General features: G+C 35.2%; 1 protein-coding gene across 3 annotated transcripts; it reads left to right on the top strand.

Moving 5' to 3' along the window:
- Positions 1–25: 25 nt before the first annotated feature.
- LOC128999814 (UDP-glycosyltransferase UGT5-like) lies at positions 26–9,455 on the top strand. Of its 3 annotated transcripts, none has more exons than XM_054426499.1 (6): positions 26–144; positions 3,988–4,235; positions 5,046–5,653; positions 7,279–7,501; positions 7,947–8,166; positions 9,122–9,453. In XM_054426499.1, exons 2-6 carry the CDS (start codon positions 3,998–4,000, stop codon positions 9,411–9,413), a joined length of 1,581 nt encoding a protein of 526 aa, XP_054282474.1. In that variant the 5' UTR covers positions 26–144; positions 3,988–3,997; the 3' UTR covers positions 9,414–9,453. The 3 variants fall into 3 exon arrangements, with proteins under 3 accessions (XP_054282474.1, XP_054282476.1, XP_054282475.1); XM_054426501.1 differs by lacking the exon at positions 26–144 and adding an exon at positions 172–247 and having other exon boundaries at positions 9,122–9,455; XM_054426500.1 differs by lacking the exon at positions 26–144 and adding an exon at positions 219–288 and having other exon boundaries at positions 9,122–9,454.
- The last annotated feature ends 154 nt before the right edge of the window (positions 9,456–9,609 follow it).

Here is a 9,609-nt window from a genome sequence, read left to right as displayed (position 1 = left end):
TCTACAAGGTCAACCAAACAAGAGTTCATGAGTCTTATATAATCTTGTAGTCACAGCCAGTGGATGGAAGATAGAAGGGAACCTAAGACTGTGAGATAACGGAGAATTCTTGGTTATCAGACTGTATTCCGGCTTGCTTATCAGGTAAAGTTTATTCCTCTTACTTTGTCATAGTTTCACTTATAAAATTATGTTAAAGTGTGTTCATTTACAGGTTTAACGAGTATGTATAGGTTTGCTGCTACAGGTTGGATAACAAAGTGTTTTTAGTGAAATTTTATTATCTTAGTAGTAAGTTTGATTTTATTAATAGGCTATATCCATAAACAAGCAACAAATAATAGTTCCATAATAGTTCACTTGGTACTTTCCTGTTAAAGGGAACATTCATTATTATCGATGATTTTTTTCGATATATCGATATTAACAAATTGAAACATATCAGCTGACAACTACGATAAATATTGTTCAGTATATGAAACTGTTCTAAAAAAATAACCTAACATAACTAACCAAACTTGCTGTAACATTTAAAAATTCCGTGTTTAACTTGCCTTTTCTATTATCAAACCCAAACGGAAGTTTTAAATGGTACAGCAAGTTTGGTTGGTTATGTTAGGCTAGCTTAGAACAGTTTCATTTCTTAATCCTTATAGACTATTTTAGCCTAAACAAGATCAGTTAGTTGTTGTTGTCAATTTGTAATACATCTGATCCGAAAACAAAAATATCGATATATCGAAAAAAATTATCGATAATAATGAATGTTCTCTTTAACAGGAAAGTACCGTTCACTTTTTATCTCCATAAGAATAACATGAGAATTTGAAATTTACAGTTTTTTTTTATTTTCTCTGTAACTATTAAGAACAACACTTCAGAGTACTAAAATATTTGTTTTTAAGCTCTTCTAAATGATGTAGGAAAATTTTTTCAAAATTTTATGTTTAGAAAGTCAGCAATTGGAGAAACAATCTTTACTTCGGCAAAAAACTCAAACAAACCATATAAAACCCCATTCCTATGGTCTGATCATACTGGTTCGCAAATTAGTTGAATATATGTAGGTTTACATGATTGTATCAAATTTTATCAAAATCGGGTGATTTTTATGGGAAATTTGCTTAGTCTGCAGGTTTGCTGCGGCAGGGTTATTAACATACACAAGTACTAGCTGTATCCGCGGGCTTTGCCCCGTTTTACTTCATAAGTGAGCTCGTTCGCATGGCTCAATCACGTCCTGGTTGAAGTTCGTTCGCTACGCTCACCTTTAGGCTGGAGCTCGTTCGCTGCGCTCACTTGCCTTCAGGTTAGCTCTTTCGCTACGCTAACTCGCCTCCAGGTTGAAGTTCGTTCGCTACGCTCACTCACCTTTTGGTTGCAAATTAGCTGTTGTCATAAATAAAAAAAAAGTGCTGCACCCTGTTGGTAATCCTTGTAACTTTAATGCTATTGAACATCATAGAACAGAACCAACTTGCTTAATTGAAACAGCTGTTAAGATTCATTAATTCCATTTAAATATGAGTACTCATAAGTTTAACATGGGAAACTCCAGAGCCACTGGGGCGGAGCCCGAGAGTCCGATCAGAATAAAAACAATTTAGTTTTCCTATTTAATGCCTAAAGAATCAGTGTACCAAATTTCAGCCTCCTAGGTAAATGGGAAGTGGGAGAATTAGTGATGAGTGAGTGAGTGAGTGAGTCAGTCAGTGAGGGCTTTGCCTTTTATATATATAGATACACTACTAATAGCTGTGGTGGTTGTGTGGTATTGAGTTTCTATATTGTGAAAGTACTGTTATTACCGGTACAGTCTCTTTCTTAATCCTGAATAATTTTTCTCCCATTACATTATTATATTGACCTCTTATTCCTGTTATCAGTAGGTTTATTATAAATTTAAACTACATTATGGTAATTTTATGGAAAAATGTACCAGTCTTAATGTCAAACACCTCTTAGACTCTCCCTAGCTCTAGTTTTATTGGAGGATTAATTCATGAGTATTTGTTGACAAACAGCATCTAAATAACTTCTTGATCAGCATTATACGTGTTATTAAATTTATGGAAAGTAAATAAAAGAAACGTCTTATAACACTTAAAACATGTATTTACGCTTATACTGTTACTCACAAAACGGTAAATATACCAAAAAGATGGTAAGTGGTGATCGATTTCGATTGGACACTCCAATCATCATCATCAGACCTATCACCTAATGGGTCTGATGTTGATCACCACTTACCATCTTTTAGCGAATTTCCCATATAGGGAATAAGCTATTACTGTAGTACTCATGGTAAGACCTGGATCCAGGACCGATTAAATTTTTCGTTTTGAGGTCCCTAGAGGCCAAAAACACCATCTGTTCAAATTCATATAAAATGGGGTTTTCCCATTTTTGACCCTAAAAAAAAAATTTTGGAATTTTTTTTAAAACCGTTTTGCAGAATCCCCATCAGTAAATAATGCAATTCAACTACTTTCATAGCAAAAAATCATTCTCTAAAAGATGTATTAACTGCGGCAAAATTTAACCACTAACTTAATTGCCAAACCATACCGGGTGTCTTTGAAAACTAATTTCAATTTCAAGAAATATATCAACCTCATACCGGTATATTACATGGGTATTCTCAGGCAGAGGTTGGTTGCCGCAGAAGACTAAACGATGGGTGGAATAAGACAATTTCCCTTTTCTCATTGATGTGTCTGGTGCAATACATTTGAATACGATGGCAAGCCTCAATGATCTGTGGTTGTGGAACAGTCAGACAGAACTAGCCGTATGTAACCGGCTTAAAAAAAGAAATAATTTAGTATATTGAAGCGCTGTTGTATGCCTAAACGGTCACGGAGAAAATTCAAAGATAATGTAATTTAAAATTCCCATGTTATTCTTATGGAGAAAATGAGAACTGTTGTAGTTTACTTGGTTATGGATATATATTGATAACATTTGGCATATTCATTTATTTCACGTATTTTAAATATGGTCAAAAACACTTTTTACCTTCCCCGTAGCAGCAAACCTAAGCACTCGTTAATTCTAATGTTAATTAAATTAAATTGGGGGAGCGAGCTGGTATAGTGGTTAGAGCGCGGGACTCCGTGTTATTGTTATAAGACATTTCTTTTATTGTCTTTCTGTAAACAGCATCTCTTAGATACTAGTGACAGCTATTTGAAACACCGTCTAATTATATAGAGTCAAAGGAGAGGGAGTTCCTGCAGCCTGTCTGTATTACGAACAATAAATTACTATAATATCTGGCTCCGTCATGTCACTACCTAAGTTCTCAGAATGTTTTATCGGCACAATTAATTAAGTCCCACGCCTTGCATTAAAACACACCTCGCAAAACACAATATATCAAACCTAAGGCAAAGGCGAGGTCGGGAAATGAGCGATGGTTGAAAAGACACCTTTTGCCCATGAGATGAACTATATTTTTCCTCATTGTACCATTATTTGAACAAACTATGTTACAAAACTAAAGTAGTTTTCATTTAAAGATAACCTCTGAAAACTACTTCTAACTTGTTTTCAATTTTTAATTTGCTAATGGAAACAAGCAGCTGTTTTGTAAGTGATTCAATCGTTTCACTATTGTGTTTGTGTAATTTATACTATTGATATGTCAAACTATTTACAATAACGCAACAATAAGATACAATCGATTAAACATTCGATACAAACTTTCAATCCATGTGATTGTTTACAATCAAAATTTACCAGTGAGTTTACAGCTGCTGATTTTTACCCCATAGAGAGTAAAAATGCTACTTAAGATCCGCAAGGCATGCATTTAAAACGGCTAATTTTACTGCAGTGTGACGAAAACAATATTCTTTTGCAGTGTTGAGTATACAATGTGTATGCAATATTGAAAGTGAATTAAATGTGGAACATTGTTTACTTAAAAAAGCTGTAAGCTTGTTATGAACTCTCCAAATTTATTTTAATAACATTTTATTTCAGAATAACGACTATGAAGATACATTTATTGCTGACATGTTTGCTGAGCTGTGTAAGCTTCATCCACTCTGCCAAAATTCTAGCAATCCTCCCGTTCCCAGGGAAAAGCCACTACATTTTTGAGAGTTCTATTGTAAAAGCCCTTGCCCAAAGAGGGCACCAAGTTGTAGAATACAGCCCCTTTCCTCCAAAGAAGCCCATTCCAAATCTGACTCATGTAAAGGTTTACACATTCTATGAAGAAATGTTTGGTAAGTTCAATAAATATTGTGTACCGGTATACACTTTGTGTGCTGTTAATAAACAAACAATATTAATGAAAGTACATAATATTTACATGTACCGTACATGAAATGTAAGGTGGGAGTCAAATTAATCAAGCAATTTGAATACATAGGTAAGATAAGTTATTTGTGAATCATGAACACATTAGGCATTAGAAGTTAGCAATAATATTTTACTTAACTAGGTACCTAAAGGGTGTCCCAGTAAGAACGCCGGATTTGAGGAGCGTCTTATCCTTATCTGTATTTCAATAGGAATTCCCAAATTATCAGCGATGTTATCAGTATTAGGTCCCATTTGTAGTCATGAATCGCTACACGACGGAACAACGCGTGGTCATAGTTAAAGTGCACTACAAGCACGGAAGCTGCGCGCTATTTACGGCCGGGACAATGCACCAAATGATCCATCCGTCCGAGGATTCGAAGTTCGAATAAATTGGCTCAGTTCTATTTTGGGGATATTTAAAGTCGCTTGTTTTCGCCAATAACCCTCAAACAATCCAAGACTTGAAGGAGGAAATGATTCGTGCTATTAATGGAATTCAACAGGAAGTGTGTGAAAAAGTTATGGAAAACTTTGTCCAGAGATGTCGAGCTTGTCAGTATTCAGCTCAGCAGGTTGGCGCTTACAAAACATAATACTCAATTACTAATCGGAGATACAATGAAATATTCATGTTTCATATTGTAAATTTAGGGAGAAAATATATGGTTTGTTAACATTTCAAATCCGGCGTTCTTATTGGGACACCCTTTATATTCTTTATTTTTCAGCCAATTGGGACTTCAAAGAGATGATAAAACATTCAGATTCCATGGACAACTTCTTCGGTCTTGCCTGGCTGCATATTTGGAACTTCATGTTGCCCATTTGTGATGAAATTTTGAAGAGTGATAGTATTAAGAATCTGCTAAACTCAAATGATCATTATGACCTGGTACTAACAACAGCTACTTTTGGACAAGAATCTATGTTAGTGTTTGGTCACAAATTCAAAGCTCCAACAATCACACTACAAGCCTTTCGACACTCGACCTTTCTTAATAGAGATGCCGGTAATGATTTGATGATTGCCTCTATTCCCGACTCTATGTCCTTTGCTTTCACAGACAAAATGACGTTTTTGGAAAGATTCCGTAATTTTTGCTCTTCTTTCTCAACTCTGTTTTTGTACTACTTTTGGTACCTTCCTTCTCAGGAAAGTGTTGTCAAGAAGTATTACAATTCTCCAGATCTGCCATCGTTATCTGAAATGACAGCAAACGTATCGTTAACTCTCATTAACACACATCCCGCTGTCTCATACCCTCAACCATTTACACCTAACACCGTTCCTATCGGTGGAATCACCATAAGTCCAGAAAGGATACCTCTGCCACAGGTAAGAATACAATCAATATTTGTAGGCAATATTTTAATAGGCCAACATGAGTTTTGTGATAATTGTTTTGAAGCTGAACCACAACCGATCACCATTTCCAAGGTGTCGTTGGATAAGTTGTGGCACATAGATTTGCCATCAAATAAATAATATTTGAAATTACATCAGAGCTCTGCCCCTGTAGCCTTCTAAGTTCCCATGTTAAATTGAGAAAATGTTTGGTTACATTTGAACATACTTTGAAATTCACTACACAATCATATTTCAAACAGCTGATTGTAAATAGTAATTGATGGAAATACTAGCTGTTTTGCCCGCTCTTCGCTTGAATAAACTTTTCAATTGTAAAATAAATTCATCACATGTGAAAGCTGTTGGAATTATCATTGGATGATGGAAATAATTACCAATTGAATAGATTTCTCGTTATAAATGAACCATCAAAAAAATAATAGTGAATTTGCGTATTTAGATTTATTTTAGAAATCCCAATTTGATTAAACTCAATTTTAATTTATTGGAAGAACTTTTATGTGGAGCACTTATTAATATGTACTTATTAGATGGGTATATGCAGCTAGAAGTATTTGAAAAAAAAGATATAGAACTAAACATAAATTTATAGATGAGTGTGGTATAGGTGATTTACCATGGTAACTTCATTAGTTTAAGATCATCTCTTCCTGTTGGTAGATTTGTTATTGAAAGACTTCTCCTGTGTAATGCTTTGTAGTATGTGTAGTGCTTTGTAATAGTAAATTTCATCTCTAGAGCCTAAAGTTACTCTTTTCAACCCGAGGCCAAGCCGAGGTCGGAAAATGAGCTAGGGTTGAAAAGAAACTATTTGCCCGTGTAATGAACTATATTTTTCATCAAATTGCACCACTATTTGAACAAACTATGTTAAAAAACTAAATAGTTTTCATTTAAAGTAACCTCTCAAAAATACTTCTAACTTGTTTTCAATTTAATTTGCTAATGGAAACAAGCAGCTGTTTAGTAAGTCATTTAACCATTTCATCTATTACAATTATGTTAGAGTACTATTGATATGTAATAGTATATTACGTAACTAGTCCTGAAAATAGGTGTTTACAGGACGAGTGATGTACCGATACGATATTTTACGCCATACTACTAAATCCGTACAAATCCTTATATATTACCACTGACTAGAGAACTAACAGTCACTAGTACAGTATATAATCAGCTAGTTGGTGTCCGGTAAAACTCATTACAGTACAGTAGTACACAATGAAACCCTATTTGATTAAGCTGACGGCAAACAGCTGTTTTCTGGACTAAATCCTTGTGTGGGAAGTTCGTCAAAACAGTGTAGTGTGGCGTAAAACTATTTACAATAAGGCAACAATAAACTACAATCGATACATACTTTTGATACATGTGATTGTTTACAATAGAAATTTACAACTGAGTTGACAACAGCTGATTTTTACTCACTAGGGGCTTAAAACAATTTCTACTCCCTAGAGAGTAAAATTCCACTTTAGACCCGCACATGCATGCATTTTTAATGCATTCATGCATTAAAAACGGCTGTTTTTGCTACAGTATGTTGAAAAATTGTTTTGTATTCCTATTTTCTGACACACTTGTGTTTCCAGGATATAAAAAAGTTCATGGATGACGCCAAAGAAGGAGTGATCTACTTCAGCTTCGGCACAGTCGTCTCTACCCACACAATGCCTCCAGAAACACTTCAATTGTTTGTCAATGTGTTCAAGAAACTTCCACAAAAGGTGTTGTGGAAGATAGAAGCTGACACTCTGCCTGGATTGTCTAAAAATGTGAAACTTGTGAAATGGGTTCCACAGCCAGGGGTTTTAGGTACGTTTGAGAGCTTTTACCTAAGACAAAAACTGATTTTACCCTGACAAATATCACCTTTTGGTTTTTTTGCGAACGCAGCATTTTTGAAGCTTACAACTTTCCCTATTCATTATGGAAAAACCTAAAACACCAATAGAAAAACAGAATTACACACATTTTGAGTGCAAAGCATCAATAAATAGTGAAATTAAAATTATCTATTTTAATAAGAACAGTATGACAGTTTGATTTTATCAAAGTCTGTACACTTTCACTTATTGAAGTTTCATAACTAGACTACGATGATGTCATTTGACCTTTAATCAAGGCTATGATCAAAGAATAATAAAGCTTCCTTTAGTAGTAAAATAGTGAAAACAAATACAATTACAAATTTCACAGCGTTTTCATTAAATTTTAAATTTACATTATTTTTTAATACCAATTACAAAATGTATTCCAGGTCATCCCAACTGTGCTGCCTTCATCACTCATGGTGGAGTCTTCAGTCAGTTGGAGGCTTATCACGCTGGGGTCCCAGTTGTTGGTATTCCATTCTTCGCTGACCAGTTTTTCAACATAAAATTCAATGAAGAGCAAGGCATTGGTGTGAAAGTCGATTTTAATACGCTTTCAGTAGAAAGTCTCTTATCTGCATTAACCAAAGTTTTAAAGGAGCCAAAGTAAGTATGCACTAGGGAAAAAAAATACTAAGTTAGGTGCATCTTAAGACAGTTGACATCTTAGACCTGCCTTATGCTCTAAACCGCAATGCCTGGCTTATGCTCGAAACACTAAACAGCAATACCTGCCTTATGCTCTAAACACTAAACAGCAATGCCTGGCTTATGCTCTAAACACTAAACAGCAATGCCTGCCTTATGCTCTAAACAGCAATGCCTGGCTTATTCTCTTAACAGAAATGCCTGCCTTATGCTCTAAACACTACTTCTGAGCTACTGTATTTGGTGTCAGTATTTATCTGTAAGTTTAAAACTTTATATGACTAAATGTTTGTGTGAAGATTGAACCGAAATATACAGGGTGGTACAAAAACAATAGGCAGTTTGTCTGAAGGTGAGGCAGTAGAAGGGCCTCCCCAACAGAATTGTGCAGTGGAGCATTTCTAGGAAAGGGTGGATTCTACGTTGCTAGATATTGAATTATGTTGTCAGTTGTTACATCAATATGGTTGTCACATTAATTTCTCCCTGATACTTGATCTTAAATCAACCATTTGTTTCAAACCAAAAGGGTTTGAATGTAGGGCATAAATATCAAATCCCAAATGCTTACCGAGTCAAGAAAACCTTAACAATTTTTGAACATCAATACTTTAGTCCTTGTTGCTGTAGGAGACAACGTATAGACAGTCTGCTAGAGACTCCTTAAACCTCCTTAAATTAATCTAGTATTAACACATTTGCTACCACTCATCACGTATATTCGACGATACGGTTATTGCCACGGACCAAGGTATACGTTTTAATATTACACATCTAGACTGGGTGTCCCTTGGTTCGCAGTACACACAGACCACGGGTCAGTGATGCAGCAAAGTAAAAAACCGATTGGCCGAAAAGCTGTGTTTGATGTTTCTGGACCTTCTCGTCAGTCAATACATATTTTTTCATTCAGGTACAAGGAAAACGCAGCTCGAATCTCACGTGTATTCCGAGATGTGCCAATGTCTGCGGCAGATACAGCTGTGTTCTGGACGGAGTACATTTTACGACATGCAGGAGCGCCACACCTCCGACCAGCTGCCTCCTCTCTGCCTCTCTATCAGCTGATGTTGTTGGACGTTGCAGTTGTCGTGTTGGCAGCATGTGTCATTATTATTGCACTTCCTCTCTTTGTCATAAAGAAAGTAATTTCTCTGTTATGTGGAGGGAAAAAGAAAGTAATCGGTGAAAAGAAATATAAATGATTTTTCTCAAATTGTTTATTGATTTGCCCCGAACTTAAGTGGTTTTAATTTGAAATCTATAAAATATGAGAAATTTATTTGGTCAGAACTAAACATAACATACGGTATTGAAAGCATTAAAAAAAAGTTTTGTTTGGTTACAGGTTGTGGGTTGATTAATTTGTTTGATTTTTTTAGGTTTCAGTATGGTAGTGAT

Source organism: Macrosteles quadrilineatus, unplaced genomic scaffold, assembly GCF_028750875.1.
Source record: "Macrosteles quadrilineatus isolate MER2022 unplaced genomic scaffold, UCM_ALF_1.0 Scaffold_8__2_contigs__length_117827958, whole genome shotgun sequence".
Classification (NCBI taxonomy): Eukaryota; Metazoa; Arthropoda; class Insecta; order Hemiptera; family Cicadellidae; genus Macrosteles; species Macrosteles quadrilineatus.
This window is presented reverse-complemented; position numbering and strand designations above follow the sequence as displayed.

What these genes read in the sequence shown, in the direction of transcription:
- LOC128999814 (XM_054426501.1), top strand. Translation starts at nt 3,998, where the DNA reads ATGAAGATACATTTATTGCTGACATGTTTGCTGAGCTGTGTAAGCTTC. An exon ending in AAAGGATACCTCTGCCACAG is followed by an intron (nt 5,654 to 7,278) that starts GTAAGAATACAA and finishes TTGTGTTTCCAG; the next exon opens with GATATAAAAAAGTTCATGGA. An exon ending in TCCACAGCCAGGGGTTTTAG is followed by an intron (nt 7,502 to 7,946) that starts GTACGTTTGAGA and finishes AATGTATTCCAG; the next exon opens with GTCATCCCAACTGTGCTGCC.